Source organism: Candoia aspera, chromosome 4 (genome assembly GCF_035149785.1).
Source record: "Candoia aspera isolate rCanAsp1 chromosome 4, rCanAsp1.hap2, whole genome shotgun sequence".
In the NCBI taxonomy this organism is placed as follows: domain Eukaryota; kingdom Metazoa; phylum Chordata; class Lepidosauria; order Squamata; family Boidae; genus Candoia; species Candoia aspera.
Window position 1 is genome coordinate 19,836,363 of NC_086156.1, and position 24,790 is coordinate 19,861,152.

General features: G+C 38.5%; 1 protein-coding gene across 1 annotated transcript in view; it reads left to right on the plus strand.

The window, feature by feature from the left end:
- DNAJC1 (DnaJ heat shock protein family (Hsp40) member C1) overlaps positions 1–24,790 on the plus strand; it is a 103,015-nt gene that overhangs the window by 62,069 nt on the left and 16,156 nt on the right. The window contains exon 9 of the mRNA XM_063303537.1: positions 18,367–18,486. Coding sequence (XP_063159607.1) covers positions 18,367–18,486 — 120 coding nt within the window. The remainder of the gene's footprint in view (positions 1–18,366; positions 18,487–24,790) is intronic.

A 24,790-nucleotide genomic window follows, 5' to 3' on the forward strand; every position in this document is an offset into this window, starting at 1 on the left:
AGGAGAGAGTCCACTACCTCCTGGGGCAGTCTGTTTCATTGTTGAACAGCTCTTGACAATTAAGATTTTTTTTCCTGATATGCAACTAAAATCTACATCCTTGTAATTTCATAGAATCATAGAGATGAAATGTACCATAGAGGTCATCTAATTCAACCCCCCGCCCCAGTGCAGGATCCTCTAGAGCAGTGCTTCTCAACCTCGGCAACTTTAAGAAGTGTGGACTTGAACTCCCAGAATTCTAGAGTATCTGTGACAGATGGCCATCCAGCCACATCATATGGCAACCTGTTCCACTGGCTGATCAGCCTCTGCAGTCAGAAAGTACCCCTGGGATCTAGCTTGAACCTCCTCCTCTGTAGTGGGGAAATAGACATGAGCCCACTTCTTCTTCTATGTCACAGCTCTTCATATATTTGAAAATTGCTATCTTATCTCCCCTTAGTCATTTTTTCTTGAGGCTAAACATACTCAGATCCTTGAACTGGTCCTTATAGGGCTTGGTTTCTAGACCATTTACCATCTTGGTGCTCCTTCTCTGAACTCACTCCAGTTTGTCACAGGGCAGAGTAAAATACATTAATTACATCTGTAAACCAGACTCTGTACTCCTGTTAATGCACCTGAAGTAACACTGCCTTTTTAGCAACTGCATCACACAGCTGGCTCACGTTTAATTTTTCACATGTACTGTACTACTGCCAAGCCAGGTTACCCCATGCTACGCTTGTTCCTTTCATTTTTCCTACCTAAATACAGAACTACACTTCTCCCTGTTAAATGCTATTTTATTTATTTCAGCCCACTGTCCATGCCTGCCTAGATCTTTTTGAAACTTCTGTCTTTCATTTAAAGCAGTGTTCCTCAAACTTGGGAACTTTAAGATGTGTGGACTTCAACTCCCACTGGAAGTTGGCTAGCTGGGGAATTCTGGGAGGTGAAGTCCACATATCTTAAAGTTGCAAAGGTTGAGAAACATTGATTTAAAGTATTAGCCATGCCTCTCAGTTTTATATCATCTGCAAATCTGACAAGTGCCCCTTCAACTCCCCAATCCAAGTCATTTTCAAAGATTACTTAGAGTGGATTCAGGATTCCCTCTTTCAGTACCCTAGGATATAATCTGGCCCTGAAGATTTGAATTTGAACCTACTGTGTCTTGTCCTGTCTTCTGAATGATTCTGAAGAATTTTGCTCTGACTTCTACATGACATCCTTTCAGTTACTTAAAGACAGTTCTCATGTCTCCCCATGGTATTCTTCTCCAGGCTAAGCATATCCGATGCCTATATCCTTAATCTTTTTTTTCCAGGCCCCTCTGAACACACTCCAGTTCATCAATTTCTTTCCTAAAATGTGGTGCCCAGAACTGAATACAATATTCTAAGTGTGGTCTGATCAGTGCAGAATAGAGAGAAACAATGACTTCTCTTGATGATCAGTTTACCAGCTTCTTATTTTGACGGAAGTTTTTTATACTTAAAAGTAGCCTGACCCAACTTAAAAAATAAATAAGCTGTAAGAAATTTAGTTTCAGCCAATAAGTTAGCAATTGAATATACTAGAAAACTAAGAAAAAAATCCATCAAGTTATATATTTGTACCTTTTTGCATATAATAAATGCATACTTTATTGCACTTAGTATTTATATGCAGATTTCTGGATTTCAATAATGGCCTGGATGTAATTGCTCAGTTAGATAATTGCTCAAAATCTAACAAAAGATGCAGGAAATGTAATGGCTAAAATTACAGAACTAATTCTAATTAATGAAATCTACGGTTCTTTAAATACTACTTTATCATTTTTTTTCTTCCTTAACTAGAAGCAGTTCAGGTTTTTCCCCACTCCCCCCCCCCTTTTTTTAAAAAAAAATCTCCACCAACCCTGCAGGGCGGTTTAGTCATCAAGAAAGATTTTGCCTAGAGATTGCTTTGTGACAGTGTGGACATTCCTAGTGTTCTAGCAATTACATTACCATGGTATATTTGATTTTTTTTCCTTGGCCAAATACACTAATTTCTTAGAAAATCAAGGTTCTCTTGAGTTTCTCCATTTTGTTTTATTTTGCTGTGGATGATTGTGTAAAAATGTAATAGCTGGATGTAACACATCTGGAGGGCACCAGTTTGGTGTAGACTCTGTTACAGCTAATCTAGATAAAGCTGATCAAACTGAAATGAGAAAGAGGACTTAGTCTTGGAAGCTGTGCTTGCAATTGTGCTATAATTATTATTAAGACTGGAAATGCTTTATAAATATGAAAGAAATAATAACAATACTTTTTAAAAAGCATTGTTGCGTCTGTTTAGTTAATGGTTGACGAGCTCATAGTTGATTAATAGTATGAGTTTCAGTTGATTAATCTTGAATTATACATCTGCATACGAATAAGCAGGACAAACAGTATTTCTGAAGGGGAAAGTAAACAAGTTTCTTGAATTTTTATGTATTGATTAAATGCATCATAGAAAGAGATGGAAGGAAGGAAGGAAGACAACATTTGTAAGATATCAGGATGGTCATAATAAGTCTTAACAGAATTGATGGAGTTTGCATTGTACAAGATGGATAAAAGTTGTTCATGCGTATCTTTTAAGGAACATTTAAAGACAGTTTGTTGTAGACTTACTAGCCATCTCCAGGGCAAATCAGCATGTAAAATAAAGAATGGAATGATGCAACAGGAAAGAGTGTTAGCAATATTGTAAGAGAAATCAACAGCCTTTTTGCTTTTACTGTACTATACAATTCCAAATTATGGATGGGTTCTTCAGCATGGTGCTACTCACCATTTTAAGGGGAGGAAGAGCCAACCAGCTTTCTTCTTGGTTTGCTTGGTTTTTGGTGGGAATGCAGTTATTGCTGTTATGTTGTTTTAGTATGTTTTTAATGTGTTTTGTGAAGAACATAGAGTGTTTGTAATTTGTGGTACATAAACAGTATGAAATAAATAATCCAGCATAGCGTGCATCATATTGAATTGTTCATTCTATGTTTTAACTACTCGGTCCTACCAGATTAAAATGATGATTAATCAAAAGATAGAAATTAACATTACAGATAAACAAATAAATTGGTTTTATTAACCAAAATGTTTGTATTTTGAAAACATATCACTTGGCTTGGTCTCCCCACAATGAATGATTTTGTGAATGAAATCCTATATGCCTCAGTGCCTCATAAAGAAATGTCTTTCTTTCTTTCTCACGTCTCTGCACTGCCCATCTCGCAAGCGACTCTGGGTGGTTTACAATTCAATTAAAATAACAAGAGATTAAAATCATAAAAACAAGTACATCATAAAAATATAAATATAAAATATAAAAATATTTTAAATTTGTATAAAATATAAATTCCTCGGGGCCACAGCATGGCGCCAACCACCCCCATGATTGACTATTTAATATAGAGAGCTTCTCATCTTTTCTGAATTAGTTTCTATGCAATTGTCTTAATAAATAAGTGAAAGTTTTCTGCTAAGTGGTACCACTTGCATTGGTCTTTCAATTAAAATCTGCATTTTAATTCCTTTTTTTCTGTAAAAAGGATTTGAGTATTTATGAATTGTTGCTAATTGTGATTCTCTCCTCTTGAGAATTTTTTGCAGCTTAGGAATTCTGATTCACAGAATAATGGAATCCTTTTTTTTTTTTTTGCATTTGTATTGCAGTATAGTTCCTGTGCTGTACTCCACATATAAACACGTTTTTAGGAAGTTGCTTTAACAGTTTGAAAGTGAAAATCTCAACATTGCAGGGCACATGAATGCAAATGCTCTGTTCCGTTAAAGATAACTGTTCCATGAATTGCTTATATTAATTTATTCTCAGTAAATTTGGATCTCAGAGAATTTCAACCTCTGTTGTTAAAAGCATTAGCAAACAATCTTGTTAACTAGTTTTTAGTTTTGTGTTTATCCTGAAACCCAGATGAAGCATTTCTACTTTTCTCCAGCCCTTGCTGCAAATATAACAGAGCCAGCATTAACCAGAAAAATCTTTGTGGGATTTTTGTTCTGTTCTTCATTAAACAGTGGACTTCCTATTTGTTTTTAAAGAATTGGTCTATTATCAACACTGCCATGTCAGAATTTGACTATCAAAAAGCATGGCTGGCTGGGGAATTCTGGGAATTGAAGTCCATGCATCTTAAAGTTGCCAAGGTTGAAAAACACTGGTTTAGACTGATATGGCAAGAGAAGGGAAACTCTGTGAGTTTGAGAAGCCGATAGTGGAAACCCAAGAGAGAGAAACTTTTAAATTGAAGATATTTATTTGGCTTTTGTATATCTTAGGCGGTAATTTTCCTGATATTTGCTCACTGTTAAACTGTGTGCTGTTCACAGTTACTAATAAGGCAAATCATAGGCTCTTTGATGGCACTAAGATTCTCTAATATATCCTATAAATTGATATGGGAAGAAATAAAAGAGCTGTTGGTGAGGCTACCATATTTGGGATGCACAAATTTGGATGACTATTAGAGAACATGAAAGAAATACTGAAAGTCCAACTCTTGTTCAGTTGAACTCAAGTTGAGCTAGGATATTGATTTCTAAGGCAAGTTAAACTTAGTTTAGCATTTACAATACAGTTAATCATGGGAAACTTCATTTCCACTGTGATTGGAAGTTGTTTTAGGGTTGCAAAAAAGAGATTTTGGTGCTAAGATTGTGGGAGCGTATATTAAAGATGCTGCTGTTCCCTTTTTGTATTTTATATTGAATAAAAAGAAATGTTTCAAGAGCCTTTTTTTTGGCCTACAGGAAGGCTCTAGCATAGCTTGGTATACTTGTTTGGCTCTTGAGATTGATTTGATCTGATGGAGAATGGGACGCTCTTGTTATTTCTTGGGACTAATTTCTTGTCTGGCTGTTTTCTGCATCTCAACTAGAGTCTACATTCCCATAGGATATATTCTCTGAGCCACCTTCTGATGGATATTGGGGAAAGGGAAACACTGGCTTGCACACATGACTTGGCTCATTTGGCACCTTCATCATGAGAGGTAGAGGCAGACCATTCTCAATCATTACTGGGATAGTAGTAATAGCCTAGCTCTCTGTCTGTTCTTTTAATAACTTTTTGATATTCCTGTATAACAAATTATGGCATAACAATTCAAAATAACAATATGTACCAGTTACTTTAAATTAACCTGAAATATAATTTTAATGCTTCCAGAGCTATATCTGTGGGCAACTAGTTGTAAATCAAGCTCATTGTAATGTGTCCTTATTGTAAATTAAAGCTGTGGATCCATTTATTTAATATTTTTGCTGATAATATTTTTAATATGTAGCTTGTGAGTAGAGGATGCCTTATATAGCATAGAAAAACATTTATTAATAATTCACACAACTGTTTTTCTCAATCAGTTATCCTTTGGCTTCCCTTTGGTAGCTATTTTGTTATCCCCCCATCACCTCCATCTTTTGGTATCAGTGGAAGCTGACTGAGATAAGTTTTGAATAGTCATTTAAATGCGTTGTCAATGAAATATGTCCTTAGATTTTGAAGGAAGTGAAATGCTCTGCATGAGCCCAAACAATATAAAAGCATATCATAAAATTAGTCTAATGTAAATGGAATTATGGATATAGTATAGATCTAAGTAACATTATCAATGCATTGATCATCAATATTTTAAATAGTTGCAATTGGTGAAAATGTAATAGGTTTTATTCTATTATAATTGAAAACATCTATAAATTAATCTGGCCAATATTATCAAGTATGCAGAAACAGCAGAGATCAGAAATAATCATCTTAATTATGGTCCATCTAGAGACCTGGTGATGATACTCAGGAGACAGGAATGTCAGAATTGGTATGTTCTTAATTGGGCTAGTTAATGATAGCCTCAAAGTAGAAAATGTGGTGGTAATGTCTGCTTTAATAGATGGAAAAGAAGAATTTTCTTCATAGAAACTGTTCATATCAATCATGTTTGTTGTACCAAGCGACATCAAAGATGACTGAATGGGGAATTTTTATTCAGCAGTGTTCTGTTTCTGTCACTGACGGTTGAGGTGCTCAGGGGTCTGTTGAGGGGGTGGCTGGGAAATGGTTTGAGTGACAGAGAAAGCAATAATTCTTCATCTGACTAGAGCTGGATGAATTATGTTATGTTGCAGTAATCTTCCTCTTTTTTCTTGTATGCGCTCTCTCTTTTTCCTCCTATTTCTAAGAAAAGCAGGGTGGGCTTGTACTGCATACAGGTCTTGTTGGATTAGCTGTTCTCTTTCTAGTGCTAGCATTTTTATAAAAGTGATTGTTAAATTGTACTAATACAGCTATAAACAAAAGTTCCTGTGTTGCAGATCACTATGTGATAGTTGAGTTTTGCCATTAAAGTTGTTGATATAGAAAGTTGATAAAGTTAAGTTGCTGATGAATGTGACCGAACACATTAAAGACCTGTGTCATCTCTTCAGATATGCTTTCAGAGAGTGAGAGGTTATAGGGCCAGGCAACAAATCACTCTCGAGAGCCATGTGTCTTCGGTAACCTAAAGCAACTGCTCTGGTTTAAGTGGAGGTTGCCCCAGTTTTCCATTTGTCGTGGTCTACCTCAGTAGGGGTGGCTGTTTATAGAGCCATTGTATTTAACATATAGATGCAGCTGAATTTGGAGTTAAGATATATATGCAATGGTTCCAGTACTGAAAGCTGGATTCGGCATTCATGTCAAAGAATGACAGTTCACCCAGTAATAGGATATTCCCATTATTGCCCAAAGAATCCTAAAAGAAGAAGAAGGACCTTGGTTCTTGTTCCTGATTTTTCTCATCCATAACACCTTTTCTTCGGCACTTTTTTATCAGGTGGGTGAGACAGGAAGAAAAATAAGGGAAGGGAGAGTGTTTTATTTTCCACCAGCTGCAATTCCTGCTTGAAGCTCTCCTTCCTGCCCTCCTCTCGTTGTGGCAGCAACCCCAAGATACAATTAGACTGCTGGGCCTTGGTTCTTACGATGATCAAGAAGACATACTAAAAGCCAATGCTCTTTTTCTTGTTTAAGTGAAAGCTCAGTCCATACTTAGGAGTTTTGCTGACCGACTGGTAGCATGACTGCTAACCCTTTGCCCTGCTCTTATCCTCAGATTAATTTATGAGAGCATTGGGTAGAAGAAAAGAACACATTCAAGTGCTTAGAGCAAATTCTAACTGCTGATTTCAGGTCAGATTTTTAAAAGTTCTTCTTTTTAAAGTGATTATTGAGAAAAAGATACAATTAATGATTTCTGAGATATAATATACCAATAGTTGCATTCCTCCTTTTAGTTTATTGTTGCCTCCTGGAAGTATCCTTTAATACAGTGTTTCTCAACCTTGGCAACTTTTAAGATCTCTGGACTTCAATTCCCAGAATTCCCTAGCCAGCATGCCTTAATAGATGTGAAGTCTTCCATTCACTGAATATGCCAACTGCAGGATTTGTATGTTACACCTTGTTTTTGTACTAGGGTGCAGACTTCCTTAATAACTTTGTAAAAGCCCAAGAACTTGGTCACATTACAGAAATGCCAAGGTGTCTTTGTAAAAGATTGTTCACTTTAAAATCATTTTAATGGTTTTATTTTTAAATTACAAAGAGGGTAGCAATATACTATTATTGCCTTGAAATAACTTTGGGAACCTTTGCTGATACTATTACCAGTGGTCCATCTGACCTGCTTTTGGAGACAGCATCATTTGAACTGGGAGAAGTAAATCTACTGCCAGACTTTTCTCCAGCTTTTGGGAAGGAGAGCAGTGTGCTCCCAAGCAATTTGCTCCAAGAATTATGTCTTCATTTGAACACATACTTTTTGGCTTATTCCCGGATGGCATATATTAGCTCCTTTCGGGTCCTGCCCTCTGACCAGAAAGCGTCTCTTATTGCTGTTGCTTACTCAGTGCAATAGTGAAGTGTGCTTCATTATCTCTGTTTAAATGGAGGATGCAGACACAAGCATGCCTGGCTTCTTCAAGGTCAAACGCCAAGATAGAATCCAGGTGTCTTTCCTGTTTTGATAACATTGGTAAACCTTATTACATTTTGTATTTATATTGTGCTATATTAGATATATAGGCAATAGTAGCCTTTCTAATACATTATTTCTGATGAATTCAAAATATGTAAACATTTTTTTCTAAAATCTCAGATATAGCCCTCTTTTTCCCCTATCTCTTCCCTGTTGTTCCTAGAGTTCATTATGTTGCTTACAGGGCAAAGATCCTCAAGCATTACATTGCATTGCCTATCAGCAGCATGAAGGGTTCAAAGTAGAAGCAAAATGCTCACTTTCATCAATAAAAAGTATTCAAGCGTTTTTTAAATTCAGCAAAGTTAATATTTACAATGGATTTTTAACCCTTAGGATGTTGGAATCGCTGGTCCTGGGAAAATACAGTGTGGGTTATTAAAGTATTTATATTTTCTGTTCCACTAGAATATGAGTAAATTAAAACAATAGTAGTGGAGAAAAAAGACTGAGCCGATAGACGGGAAAAAAGGAGAAAACTCAATTGTTTTGTAAGACAAGTTCAGAAGTATCAGACATCCAGATGTTCAGATGTTAACAAAGAGGAGAGTAATGAGTTCCTTACAGAGCACCTGCCATTTTCATAGGACCCGTGTCATAAATGAATTTGCTTAAGTACCTGTACAAGAAGCAACCAAAACTATTAGGTGGCTCAAACACCTTTCCCTGGGGGGAAAGGCCAGAACATTTGGGATTCTTCAGCTTGGAAAAAAAAGGCAATGCAGGGGGACCTGTTCAAGGAGTTTAAAATCATGCATAACATGGAGATAGTGGAGAGGGAGAAAACCTCCTCTTTCTCTCAGAACATTAAAATCAGGAGTCATCCTTTGAAGTTGATTGGAAAAAGATTTTTAACAGACAAAAGAAGCAACCCAGTGCAGAACAGAGTTGTATGCATAGCTGGCACACGGATATTTGGAAGAAATAAATCTGGTTCATTACCACCAGATGTGGTAGCCACTAGCTCAGATGGGTTTAAAAAGAGATTGGATAAATTTATGGAGAACAGGTCTAGTGGGTATTTAAATTTAGTGTGGCAGCATAGCTCCAAATCATGTTGCAGGAAGCCATGATGGGAAAAGGTTGCGCCTCTACCTCCTGCTTCTGAGATCCACAGAGGCATCTGATTGGCCATTGCAAGAACCAAAATATTAGGCCAAGATTAGCCTTAACCTGAACCAGCCGTGCTGTCTATATCTTCTTTCATGCAGATCTCTTTTTGGATGTGGGATCTTTTGCAGAAAAGGTATACAGATGTACTATCAGTAAATGTATCTGTTAAAAAGGGCTTACCCTAAAACATAAGTATGATGAGGGCCATGGTAAATAGCTCCTTCCAAGTATCCACCTTTACAGCACAAGAATCTGTAGAAAGTCTTTGTGGCTGGGTTTGCATAATATTCTAGATGATGATAAATGGAATTAGGTAGTTTGTGGTTCATTATGTTGTGGGAAAACAGGTATTGTCTTTGCATGTTGAGTGAACCAAGCATCATATTAAAGTGGGATACAGTTTTTATTTGTTTAGACATAGCATGGTATATGAACATAACAATTGTGTTTTGTTAACTATGGATTAGGATTAAGTGTTAATGGAAACCCAGTGGAGGCTTTCATGCAGACAGGCATCCTGCCTTGTCAAAAGGTCCTATTTGCTTAAAAGCTTCTGCACGTACAGCCCCCACTTGCCTCTCCTGCGGATGTTCATGGAGAACTTGGGTATCTATATCTCTTCTTGCCCAATCAGCACATGAACTGCCGTGTTCTTATAACAGCTCTAATGCAAGAATAAAAATGGAGAAAATTAGACTTGTGATTCTATTTCCACTCTTAACTCTTGCTGTATTTCAAAAACATTAGCTTTAAGAAAGTTATGATGAACCTGTTCGGATTTTGGCATTGTGCACAGAACTTCCATTGTCTTTTCTTATTGCTCTCTCAAGAGTTTTGTATGTTGGAACTTTAACATAAGGTTGTTTTTTTGCATGATAATTGAGAAAAAACATACTAAAAAGCCTTGTTTATTAAATATTTCTTACCTTGGCCATTTTAATTAGGGGATATTATTATCACACACAGTGTTCTGTCACTGTATATACATGGAATGTAAATTAGTTCACCTTTTAATAGAACTATGCCCTAGTATCTTTAGTTTCTTGAAAAATCTCAGGATTTATTTTTTTCTCCGAACGCATGATGATGATGATGATGATGATGATAAACAACATATGCTACCTGACTCTGGGTGGCTTTTGTTGATACCATTTAGAAGGTATCCAAATTAAATAAATGCTGAACTAGAAATCAGTTAATATATTCCATTGAAGTATGATTTAATTGGCTGATATAGTGCTCCTGAACAATATTTCCCATTTTAGGATTCCATCTATTGGATTTTTAGAGAAATCCTATGAAATATGTAATAAAATACATTGTAGGAGATTTCATTTTTCTGATTACATTGTTTTTTTCTTCTTTTATCTGAGTAAGTGGTCTGGGGGTTGCTAAAGTTTGACCTTGAAGGTAAATGGTAGATGACTTTCAACCACTGTGACCAATTTAGAAACATTTTCTAGATAAAATGCCTTTTATCTATTCTGACTCAACTCTGCACTGAATGTCATCCTAGTAGAGATACTTAGAGGGAATGCTTGGGGATTGTTTAACCTTTGCAAATTCTGATATAATTGACCTTTCCCTCATCTCCTAGATTCCAGGGTTACCCACCAGCTTTTGAACTTCTTGGATGTTTCATTCTCGGCACAAGAGAAAAAGATAATTTAGATATAAATGATACGAAGGGCATATTGAAAGAGAAAAAAAAAGCTTTAAGTTAGTTATTCATATGCATATTTGAATATAATTTTGGGTACAGATTAATTTTAAAAAATTACAGTTTTATAGGCAAACACATACAAAAGGACATGGATTGAGTACCTGCATCATTTGCCTGTTTTCTACTTAGAAGATAAGGCTTGAGGATGTGGACAGCGGTGTGAGGATAATTGACCCATGATTAAATCAGCTAAAGGTTGAGTGAGAATTTATGTTTTAATATCTCACTAGTTGAGTGAGAATATATATTTTAATACCTCTTAAAAGTAGTGGAATTCTTTTATGTAATCCCACTATGATGGATAAGTTTATCATTTCAAAGGAAGGTTCTAAATTGGTGGTAGACCAGCTCTGAGGATTTCCCTGCAATATTTGGAAACTAAAGAAGGTTTGGTTGTCCTAGTTCATCAATTCTGGAAAATGGATAGAAAGGGAAATATATTACTTTTGGTTCTGTTAGATCTCTCAACAGCTTTCAGCATCAATGGCCTTGACATCTTTCTGGCACTGGTTCTCCCCAAAGGTGGATTTTAGGTTTCCTGGTCAGTAAAATTAGTATTTTTAACATCTTTTGAATAAGTCTGCTCCCTGGCTGAGCTTTGCTGATGAATGTTTGGACAGTTGCATTTGGGGTACCAGTTTCATCTGGAACTTGATAAGGCACATGTATAGTAATATACACTTGTTCACAACTGAACTTCTGTAATGTGCTGTTATGTGGAGCTATCTTTGAAAAATATCCTGAAATTTTGTTGGATCTGCAACAAAATGGCACAGCATGGAATTTTTCTCTGTAGTGTTCCAGCCAATTAACTATACTTCATGCAGGATATTTCATTCTATTCCACCTTCCTTTGAACTTCAGCTTTCTTCATTACCAGCATCACTCCTACCATAGCTAGCCAGTATTCTATGCACACTAACTATCTTCTGAGTATATTATTCTGCACTGGAGATTTCCCCACCCCTAACTCCCCATTTTTTCAAAGGTTCTGGCTAGCTTAATCCAGACAAGACAGGGATCCCTCTGGTCAACTGAAAAGCAATTCGGAGTGAACCTGCAGGAGATCAAGCTGAGCTTGCCCGAAAGATGTTGCAGGTTGGGTGGCCTCTGGGATTCAGTCCTGAGTGGATGTTCAGATTTCATCAGTAGCTTGCCCAGCTAAGCATTAGTATGCCAAATCTGGCTGTTCTTGGTGATACTGTAACAGATCTGGCCATTGTGGCACTTCTTAGTTGCATCTGATTTGGATTACCATTATCAGTACTTGAGAAGTACTTGGAAACATTATCTGGACCAAATAGTACACTGAAGTTTTTGATAGTGTAAAGACAGTATAGAGTTTTCTTGATATAATTGGACAGTTGCTTTCACTGCTGCTTATGACAACTTGGGACTAGAATGTTTTAAATATCACATTTTTCCATTTGAATCTATCTCAGTTTTTAAGATCCAGCAGAAGCATGTTTGGCATAAATGCAGGCTGGGGTTCCTTAGGGGCTATTCCAGACTCCAGAAATCTTGCTGTTAAGAGAGGTTGGACAACTGTATTCCACAGCTTTTGGACAAAAAGGGTTTTATTCACCCTGATTTGGGATTTTTAGACTGATTTTATTTATTTATCATACTTCTTTACCTCTCATCTCGTATGCAATGACTCTGAGAAATCCTCTGAGAAATCCTCAGATTTAATCTTTTGGGATATTTTAATGTGTTAGTAATTACTTAATTTTTTGTCACCTTAACCCTATTTTTAATGGAGAAATGGATATAAATTTAATATTTATTTTTTTACACCTTGGGGTTTTCTCAGACTTGCTGGCATTTGGTGGGTGATGACACCTAGAGAATTGAGAATACTTTTTATCTTTACTTTTGATCCTGTGAGAGTGTATAAACTATTATTTGTTTTAATTTGATCTTTATGCTATTATGAACCATATTCAGTAATTTAAAAACCGTTAGTTTTTAGGTGATATTGTAAAATGATCACAATGTCCATTAGTGCTTGAAAACCCAGGAGATTAAAATGTACGTCAAGAATCTGTACCTCGTGAGCTGTAAAGACTTCGTTCTGTCTCATGTCCTATGATTGTTTTATAGGTCAGGATCCTTAGTTTGCCCTAATCTTTTAGGTCATCTTGGGGCTGGGAGAGAGGTATCCAGAGAGACGTTCAACAGGTGCAGGCTCCCCAGTCAGTTGATAGAAAGATCCTTAAGGATTATGTGTCTGTTGCAAAGTGCTTCTCCCAAATACCATTTTCTAGATTTCTCTAAACATCCTGCTCTGAAATGACATGGACTGTGCACAGTCAGAAACTTCATATAATCAATAGTGCTAACTTTGCTATGGAATAAATAGCATTAATGTATATATCCCAGGCAGCTGCCTTGTGGTACCTCTCTATCTTTCAGGCTCATTGATCTTTAGAAAAAATGGTGAAAGCCATCTTCTTTTCTCTGATTTGCTATCTTTCTTTCTTTTCCTTTCCTCCCTCTGGTAGACAGGTGATAGTGGCTTCATGGGTGAGACCAATGTATCATGAGAGGTTCAGCTGCAATTGCACATAAGAAAACTGCATTTGTCCATCTTCGCTGTCAAATTCTTTACAGATGTGTTCCAAGTATGAGCATCCACAACTTGCTCATAGCTCACTCTCGTTATATTGTCTTTTTCCGCTTTAATTGCCATTGGAGTGATGAAGGACTCAGATAAATGCACTAGCACAGTGTTTTTCAAACTTGGCAACTTTAAGATCTATGGACTTCAACGCCAGAATTCCCCAGCCAGCATGCTGGCTGGGGAATTCTGGGCATTGAAGTCCATAGTTCTTAAAGTTGCCAAGTTTGAAAACACTGCGCTAGACTATCCTGAAGTTCTTAAAAGTGTCATTGACCAAAAATCAAAGTTAAAGTTTGCTTTTCCTAATAAATAATTGATAGCAGATATTTGAAAAGAATCCTAGGCTTTTTCCCTAAGCAGTCTATACCAGGTTTGGCATGGTCTGTGGTAGAGAGTTCCAATTTCAAGTATGCCAAATGTTATGAAACTAAAATAATTTTAATTCTAAGAGCAATAGAATTTTCATAAAGAAAATGAATGGCAGAATACTAAAAATTCAGGTAGACTTTGATGGGTCACAAAAGTAGAGAAATCCGCTATACGTGTTCATACAAATAAGCACTGTGTTTTAATTACTTTTAATTACTACAAATTGGAACCACCTGAGGGATAAAATATTATATATAATAACATTTGCTTGAAACCACAATAAACACAATGAGTTAATAGAAGTTGATATGCACTATTGAAATGTAGTGCGGTAACCTCCTCCTGTTCTTTCACCAAATCATACGAATATTTATGAACTGCACAAATCCCTTTTAATTTTTGTGTTAAAAATAGGGCCTATTGTCTCTGGCTTTTCATTTTTGACTGCACGGCATTCAGTGTGGAGTCTTAATCCCAAAGCACAGCTTTTCTGATGTAAAATCTGGATGCTTGTGTAGACACAACAGCTGTCCCCGCGCTATGTGGCATCTTCTGTTACTTCACCATAGAAATGAGTTCTGGCCAGGTTTCGGGCAATATTGGACAAATGTAGTTTGAAGTGATAAAGGCTTATGCATATGCATTCATTTAACTCTCGTAGTCATCTTTGGCTTTGGAGCAGGAAAATAAATTCACACTGTGGCCACCCTCCTTGATGATTGTAGCACTCGAATTGTAGGAGGTTTTGCTGCATCTCAAGACACAATTAACTGTTGCCTAAGAGCTGTAAATTCAGCAAGCCTTAAAAAAAACAGAACAACAAAGCTGCGGCTTCATTCACCAACAAAAAGAGGCAGGCAAACCGCCTCTTCCTCTCCTTGCCAGGATTGAGGGCTGATTTCTAAAATGAAATGGTTTGTCTTTTTGCATGTCAGGAAACTGAACTTCTCTGAGAAGGGAAGAATTCTGGTGGGCAAACTTCCAGAGCCTTGCTCGAGGATGAATGCTACAGAATATTTTAAATATTTCCCATGGTGTCAGTGGTGGGCATTTGTTAGATCAGTCTGACTTCTGGTGAGAAAGGCTCCGCTATGCTTTTAGCAGCTTTCTAGTCATTGTGGATCCTTTTCTGCTGTTGGCATCTTAATTTTTTCTTGCCTTTCAAAGGGCTGCTTCTCAGATCTGTGTAAGATCTGCCCAGACTGTATGTCTACAGACCATGAAGAGCGTCAAATATCCTGCAAGGCTGGCTGCAGCCTAATTCCTTTTACTTGTCTCTAGGTGTAACAGTTCTGGAAATGTTGAAAGTGTGGAAGAAGCTTTTTTTCTAGAAACGGGGAACTGCGTAGCTGATTCTGGAGTACAGGATTTGCGTTCCCTATTTTGTCATTGTTAAAGCAGCTTATTAGATTCAGTGCAAAAATGATTTGGCTCATTCCTATTATCTTAATAGAAAATAAATTCCTAATTGAAAGGAAGCATATTAAGTTAACGCTTTGGGTTTATATTCATACGTTTATTTTACCCTTTCCGAAGGTTCAAAGGAAAATTGCAAATTCTATCTATTTCATGGACACTTCTCTCCAGGTTGCCTGCCAAGTATTAGTCTGACTAAAATTAATTAAATAGGAAACTAGTATGCTTGGAAAGACATAATTGGAGAATAAATATATTTTTATAAAACCAAATATGAAATAAAATTTTTGCTTTATTGGAAATCTACCCACTTGCTCCCCCAAAGGCAGAGATACAGTGGGGCACCAGAAAGAGAAGCAATAGTCGCCTTCTGGCTACAATCATCATTTTCTCTCTGCACAAGACCTTCATGGCAACCATATTGTGAATGCTGCCAGTAACCCAGATGCTTTCAAAAATCCCCAGTATATACCCATGATCCCCAAAAGGCCATCAGTCTCCAAAGCTCGCTCATCTCTGCTTCAGCTCAAGGTATCATCATTTAGCTGAAAAGGAACTTCAGCTAAAACATAATGAACACATTAACTGGGCCATTTTTGTCCACTAGAGTTTGGTGTGTTGCCCGTCTTGTAGTTCAGGGAATTCCACCTGCAAAATAATACCTTAAGAACATGGCAGGCAGCATTTTGGAGGGACAACCAGAGTAACCCACAAGTGCAGGAGAATCAGGGTCAGGGTTGGCCCTGCTGGCTCAGAGGTCTGAGAATTGTAGTGTAGTTAACCACTAGGATGACACTTTTAACTTGGAAAAGAGGCAGATCTTAAGAATAAACATGCCTTTGTGACTGATGAACATGTGCGTTGAGAATCCAAAGGTGAAGAATCTTTATTGCTGTGCTCTTTTGAAGGAATTATGATAATGTACATACATGGGTGTGAGTATGTATATGTATAAATATGTGTGTCTGTATATACGTATTTATACAAATGTGTATGCAAATGCTTAGATGTAATCTCTTTATATATTAAAGAGAATTGGGGGAATCGTTCCCCTTTCCTGTTTTACCACTCTACCCCAGTTTCAAAGGGTTCAAAACTTTGTGGATTTTCAAAGAACTTGAATATCTGTTGAATAATATACAATGCTATTTCTAGCTGTTACTAGCAGATCAATTGCCTGATGCCCCAGAGTAGCTCAATGGACATTGCAGGCTGTCTCCATTTTGCGCAGGAGAATCTCTCCCTTTTCCGCTCTTCTCCCTCCAATAATCTTATAGCAGCTTCACAGACATCCTCTCATATAGCGCAAATTGATTTTGAGGCAGCAGGGTCTTCAGAACCCTATTAGATGTACGGTAAGCGATGGCATACAGTACATTGAAAAGGGCTTCCAGTTGTGTGCATCTGATACTCTGCTACTTGGACGGTCAGTTTTATCTTGCATAACTCTAAATGATACTTTGGGGGAAGTGGTTAGCAGAACCTTCTCCTCGTTGAAGGCTATGTCACTGTCTACTGGAAATTAGTTCCTCCTCTTTGCAGGCCAAACCATTGCCACTTTTATTTTCCGTTTGTGTGTGTGCGTGTGCGCTTCTTCTAAAAATGGGACACCCCATGTTATGATATGACGGTACACATCTTCATTTACCGGGTGCTTTTGCATTCTATCCTGGCTACTGATAGTTGTACAATAATCCAAGCAGATATGATTTTGGCATTGGGTGGACAAAGACACGCATGGACACAAGAGAAGGATGACTGAAAAAATCCTTCCAATTATTGGCTATTATTTACTGTCTTTTAAGCAGCAGGCTGTATATTTATGCCAATTTCTCTGCTTCAGGGAGCATTCCTGATCGCCCTGAACAAAGTGAATGAAAGTGGTTTGCTTTGCAAATGAATGCAAATGGCAGGGCCTTTGGGGAGCCCCTCTAAACAAGGGGCAAGGCCCTCTGACGGTGAGTGAAGCTGCCATTTGGACATGGTGAAAAGAGCACGCTTGAGCCATTGATTGGGGGAGACAGTATAAAGTCAGGGAGGGCCCCGTTTCAGCTTGCAGTGCAGCAGGCGGACGTCAGTGTGGTTCGAGCACAGTGGGAGAATGACAGGCAGGATTAGTGTCAGGCAGCAGCTTTGCTGTAGCTGTGGAGATGGTCCCGGGGGTCATTCACCTCTGACTGTTGTTTAGCACTGATGGCTCAGTAATGCAAACTGCTTGATGCCTGCCTGTTCATTATCGGAAATAGTGATTAGGGGGAGGTATTTGCCATAAAAGGCTCCTTTTAGAAATAAAAGAAAAATGGGAAGCTGTTGCTTACTGCTTGTATCAGTGCAGAGGAAGCCTTGTGCAGTTGGTGTTTTGATGGGAAAGGACCGTGGAAATAGCTCTTAGGGTGCTTGAGAAGTCTTTTCCATGCAGCTCCTTTTGCTTGGAGAAAGGATTCGAAAAGGGGGAGTTTGTTCACAATGGGTGTGACACGCAAGTGCCCGCAAGTTGATTGGTGAGTTTTTCCCCCTCCCCAGTGAGTGCACCATGCTCAGAAGCAATGCAATCTTGGCTGTTTTTAACACATTATTCACTATCTCCCCAAATCCCTTTTCTGTCAGAGCAATTTATAACTTAACAAATATATCTATTTTGTTAAATAAGGGCCCTGGTTCATCATTTCTAAATATGCATCCCCAAGGAATATATTCTGTGTGCTATATTTGTAATTCCTGTAAGTTAAAGCATGTGTCCATGAAAATATTTTTAACGTGCTGTTTTAATTCTTTCCCCCTTGCATGTGAACATGGGTGAATAGACCCACACAAGAGAGAGAGAGAAAATTATGCTTGTCTGTCTCTACCCAGTGTATTTTAAGTAGATAAGCTTGGCCTTCAAGATATGTGTACAATGTACATCTGTTAGATAAAAAGGATAAATTGGATCTTTTGCAAGTAGGAGCCATTAAACAAGCCATAGAAAGCATTCTTATGAAGGTGCTTAACATATTTTATTGGACTGCTTTGCTTAAGACTTGTTTTTAGCTACTAAAAAAAATCCTTCTAGTTTCCTGGTGTAATACATGTTTTACAAATATTTTACAGGCCCCTGAGTGGATGGAAGAGGACCTTACCCAACTGACAAGAAGTATGGTTAAGTTCCCAGGGGGGATGCCTGGTCGATGGGAAAAGATTGCTCACGAATTGGGTCGATCAGTGGCAGATGTGAGTTCACTCAAATTTGCATTGTATGGACAAATCAGCACAACGCAAGCAGTATAGAAGGCAGACATAGACAGGGTTGGACATTGTCTTTTGATGGAGGGTACAATCCTTTTAGGACCTGGAAGTGAACCATTAGCTAACTGGGCAAGAAGCAGATGTCAGTTGGTCTCCCCTCTCTACAATTAACAGCTGTAACTGATCAGCTATATGAGGATTCTAGTGCTTAGAGACTTAAGCTACTGTAACCTGATAACAGAAAAACAATGCTGGTTTTAGTCTTTGCAATAAACTCCCATTGCTGGAAGAGAACATTTTTGGAACTTAAATAAAGATAATATTGCTGCTTAGACCTTAAAAGAAAGGAAAAAGAGGCAGAGAGAGAGAGAAAAAAAGATCATCAGCTAAATAGTGTTTAGACAGGTGGTATCCATTAATTAGAACTTGGGGTGCTTGCCACGGAGTGAGGGGTCTGCACAATGCTGTGGAGTATGGTGATGTAAAAAATGACTAATTTGTCAGCTTATGAAGATAAAAGAGTGTTTATTTTAAGATGGACTTTAAAAGGAGCTGTGCTCCTGAGAGAAGAAATGGGATTCTCTTCAGATGCTTTTGAGTCCACACTGATCAGGAGAGTGGATGAGAATTAGGGTTTTTGTCTGGGGCTGTTTGGCTCTCGTTGGAATATGGCATCTCTGGGTATTAATCAAAAACTGAAATACTTCATTAGGAAAATGCAAGGAAATGCATCAAGAGTTCAATCCTATATGCATCTACTTAAATAGAAGCTCTGTTTACTTCAGTGAAACTTGGTCCCAGCTCAGCTGTTTCTCATTTTCAAGTGTTAGGCAGAACCACAGAAGAATGACTGTTTTCCAACATGGAGACTCAACTCCCCTGACAGGCTAGTTTTCTGTGATCAAGACTGAATTTTTACTTCCTTGTCTACCATATGTGGAAGCTAGACAAACATCTGCAAAAGGTGAAAAAGGATTTCTAGAGAAGAGAAGCACTGATGACTGAGCTTGGCCTCTCTTCTTCTGTATCAGAGCTAGCTAAAGACCACAGCCCTAGCTATACACTCTCTCTTCCCCAGCATGCAGTTCTGGTCCTGTCCTTAATCTTGCCTGCTCTGTGCCTTTGGCCAACACTAATATCTCTTGTGGTACCCTGGACTAAGTGTTCCCTCAGGCTGCTGGACTAGCTAGTCTTACTGCTAACCCAAGATGCAGCCATCTGAATAAAACAGGTAGGTGGGAGGAAAATACATTAAAAACTGAGCTTTTATAGTCTCTGAACTGAGGGAAGAGTCTACTGTGACATTTCATCAGGAGGACATATTGGTGAATGGGACAAAATTGTGAACCTGTTCCTTCAGGAGAAGCACCTGCCTGGCCAGAAACATCATTGGTTTTGATGAAAAGGCTCAGTGGACAAATAGTGCCTCCATCTTCTGCAGGTTCAGCTTCATGGTCCCATCCAGACCCTGACAACTTCCAGGCACTAAGGGAAGATGCAGCTTGGGGTACCATACACCCTTATAGTCTGTTTGCTTTAGGGATGAAGATGCTAGACTAGAACTGGGAGCCTGTGAATACTAGTCTTCCTTTAAGCATAAAAGCTGGCTGGTTGACTTTGGGTGAGTCACTCTCTTAGCCCAACTCATCTCACAGGGTTGTTCTTGTGAGGAAAAGAAGAGGCAGGAACATTATGTGCACTGCCTACATCATCATCATCATCATCATCATCTCTGCACTCTAATGCCATCACTATGGCCCTACAGATTGTATGGTATCATCGCCATGGCCAGTAGGTTCCTGCAGATATCCTTCCAGTGGAAGTTGTTACAAATTCTGAGCAGATGTTACAAATTCTGTAACATTAGAACACAGCTGCCTTGCTTCAGCCTCCATCTGGCTGATATAAATCTTTTAGGGGACACTTTTTGTCACTTTCCAGCCAGGTGCATGTCGCCTTTCCAGCAGTCGCCTAGGCAGGCATGCCACATCCATTCTGCAGATATGCCCAAATGAATGAAGGTGTGATTGCTGGATCTTATTCTCAGCGGTGGGCTGTTGATCGCGTATCTGACGTATGTCCTCATTCTGCCATCAGTCACGCCAGGAAATGCCCAGGATTGTTCTCAAACATTTCATCTGAAACATCTCCAACTTCTGTAGATCCTGAGCAAGCAGTGACTGCCACAATGGCTGCATTGAATACTCAGGTCTTAATGTTCAGGCTGATAATTTCTTCTTCCAGAGGCACTACTGTAAGCTGGCAAAAACTGCTTCAGCATCACCAATTCATGCAACATCATCAGTGAGTTCAGCAACATTGATGCAGAGGTCAAAAAGTCTAGGTATTTGAACTAATCCACCTGCTCAGTTGCTCACATCTTAAGGCAAAGTTAATTCATGTGACTTCAGTTCCATGGCCTTCATCTTTTTTGCATTTATCCATAGACTGAGCCTTTCTGCTCTTTTGTTTATGACATCTAATAGCTCCTGTACCTTCAGTTCTGATTCCTATATGAAAACAATATCATTGGTGAATGTTGCATCTATGAATTCAGCTCATCTGAATTCCGGTGGGGAACATGGCCGACTGAACAGCTGTGTCTGCGAGCTCTGTGGACAGAACTGACAACACGGCGCTTTTTTGGGCTCAGGAAGGCTTTTACCTGATGCCCAAAGCTTTTTCATGAATGAAGAAAAAGCTCAGAATTATCCCATTTGTCCTCAGGAACGGCGTCTTATAGCCAGAGAATCACAAACAGTGTTCACAATGATCCGATAAGAGCTGCTGGGAGACTGGGACATCATCATTTCCAACCTGCGCTGTAGCCTTAAAGGGACATTAGGTCAAGCTGCCCCATCTCTAAATCACGCAATTTATATATTTTTTAAAGTTTATGTACCCTAAGAGAGGCTTTCCACAGCAAGAAGCGGACTCTCTTGGTGCTTATCATTATTTCTGAATTAAATTTTTTAAAAATCTTTTAAAGTTTTGGCTTCTTTTCCTGTTAAATAATTCCCTCCCTATTATTATTTTTGTATTGAATTTGAAGGATTTAATAGTTTCCTACACGTTGAATTTGCCGTTTTGAATCTTCAGCGTTCTGCTTTCACTTTCCTTGGGAGTTGCTTGTTAGCACACTTTCTGTCATGTCAATTTCATTTGGAGGTTTTCCATTAACTTACTAACTGCTATCTTCCTGAGTCAAGTATCTAGAGGGCACCATAATCTACTGTCTGAAGCATGGAGGATTACAAAGAGACTTTTTCAGAGTCCCATTGTATGCTTAAGCAGACCTTCAAAGAGATCTTTTCAGATTTTTGTCAGGCTACTCTGCAGAATATTCAGGACATTGAGGAAGATATTATTTCTAAAGTATGTCATCTGGCTGAAGATGTTATGGAAGAAGATGAAGATTTTGGCAAGGATGGAGATGTTTCTAGTGACAGCGAGATTGAAGTAATACTAGGCGAAGATCACATTTTGGGGCTGAAGGGGTTAAAGCGACAGTCTGAGCTGCAAATTACGAAGGGGGTTTTTCTGAGGGAATGTTATGGGAAAGATGAGGATCTGTTCTGTGGGAGGTTTTTTGATGAGAAGTCTGAGTTTTTAAGGGGGCAGTTGGACTGTTCTTGTAAGAAAACTGTCTTGTGTGTAATTTACATATGTAAATGTCTTGGTAGATTTCGAACTGGGGTAAAAGTTAAGAATGTTTAATTGAATTGACAATGAGGCTATTATGATTTCATTTCTCTTTAATGATTTGGATTAAGATTTATTGGATTCTTTTTAAGGTTTGTTTGATTTGTAAGATTTATAAGATCTCTATAGTTATAATAATAATTGGTTTTTAGGTTTAATATGGTTAAGATTGTTGTAGTATTATTAATTATAAAAGTAGGAAATTTATATGTTTTTATAATTTGATTTTTATTGTAGTGGACAGAAATAGAATAGTGGTAGGAAGGAAATAAATAATTTTTTGGTGGGGTGAGGGAAGTTGTTTTGGAGATCTATATATCTCTTTTTTTATAAGGGGAAGAAGCAATTGCATTTAGTGATTTGTATATGTGCTAATGGAATGATTTATAGAAATAATGTGATCTTGGTTTGATATAGAGTAAGGGATTGATTATGGAAATTGCTGTATATTCTTGTTCGAAGTTGGAAGGCCCTTCTTTATGTAATCTTCAACATTCTTTTTCTTGTGTTTCACACTCTTTTAGGTTTTTTTGTAGGGGTTTTTTTGCTTTTTTGTAGTTTTTATCTTTGTTTCAAACTTAATAACATTCATATAAAAAAATTCAGCTCATCCATGACACATTGAACTCCTATATGCCCGACCAGGCTTTTCCCCATCACCCAACCTGTCAGCACATTGAGCAACAGTAGTAATAGTGCACCTTTGTCTCACTCCTGTTTTGACTGTGAAGGGACTGGTTTTCTCACCATACACTTTATTAATTAATTAAATTTATTCACCGCCCATCTCTCCCCTACGGGGGGACTCTGGGTGGCTTACAATAAAACACTAACCCTGCAAGGGGTGCCATCATAAAAGACAGCAATGACTTGGATGATTTTGTTGGATACTCTGATCACCAGAATTTCTCTGACCACCAAAATTTCCATATGCAGTCCCTGTGGACACAGTCAAAGGCAATCAATGAACACAGCAGTTATTTTTCCATAGTGTATATACTCCTTAAATACTTGCTTGGCAGTAGAAATCTGGTCCATACAGCCATGGCCTGGTCTAAAACCACATTGCTCTTCCGGGGTATAGGATTCTTGCACTGACTGTGAGCGTGCTTTGAAAACATGAACACCAATCTTTCCAACTATGATCAGAAGGTTGATTTTGTGATAGTTTTCACATCACACCTTATCACCCTTTGTAAACACAGGCAGATTATTAGCAAGTTTCCAGTTAAGCAGGACCTGTTCTTTCCGTACTATTGAGGATAGCCTGTGAATATAATCAACTACTACAGGTACCCTGCCTTCAGTACCTCCACATTGACTTGGCTAGGACTTGCAGTTTGCCATTTCTAAGTTGTTTGATAGCTGCAATTTCTGGTTTGCTTGGCTAGCTCCTTCCAACCATAATTGGCTCATAACACCCCAGGGTTGACAACATAAGATGGGCCAGAGGTATCATATGACACCTCTTTGGTTACTGTCCACTGAGTGGTGTAAAATTTGTTGGAACCCAACCATGGCAGTGTAACCTGGGTTGATGATGTAAAGTTGAGTATACTGATGATACTGCATTTCAAACTATTGGATGACTTTATCCAACGATTTCATATAGATGTTAGACCAGAGGAAATAGGACTCTGTGGAACTCTGCAAAGCAGGGGTCTCTCAGCTGGCCTCTTCTCCCTCTGCTGACAGGACCCTCCCACTGAGGAAGGAGCAGAACCACAGCAAGACAGTGCCTCCAATCCCCAACCCACTATGTCAATCCAGTAAAATAGCCTGGTCAAGGTTATTCAAGACCTCTGCAAGTCAAGAGGACCACAAGACGCTCATTCCCCTCCTCTAGGTCCCAATAGAGGTCATTGTGACAGTGACTGACATTGTCTCTGTCCCATACCCAGGCCTGAATCCTGATAGAAAAGGCTCCAGATAATGCATCTAGGATTGTTCATAGCAGACACCAGGTGATAGTTACCTAAGAACCCTGGGTCCAGGGAGAATTTCTTCAGGATACAGTGCATTACCACCTCCTTAGGAATCACTGGCAAGACCCCATCCTTTAAAGAAGTGTTGACAGTTCCCGGGACCCAGGTGGTCGTATTACCCCTAGCCCCCCAGAAGAGCCAGTCTTGCATGTAGAAGAGGATAACAGAGAATAACTGTCTATCTCCTTGGAGTTCGCTGGCAAGAAGGACTTCCAGGTAATATAACAAGATAATGCCCAAGTACCATCAAAGACCTTGGCGATGAAGAGTCAGCATTCTGGCAAATCTAAGCAACAAAATTATATGCAGATTGGACACAGTGGCCCGGCAAGAGATCTTGGCGTTGACTTTTCCCTAACTGGTAGTTACTTACCCTAAACAGTGTCTCTGGGCATCAACCTGCCAACACAATAAGGGAGAAGTAATGACACTTTGCCTCCCATATCACCACAGTGTAGACCTGAATGTTGGCATGTGTGCTCAATCAGAATCACTTTTTGTCTTTTTCCATTGGCATTCTAGGCATAATTTCTGTTGCTTCATTTCCCAAAGGTGTTCAGTGAATCAAGGAGCTAGCTGGCATTGGACAGCAAAAGGGCCAC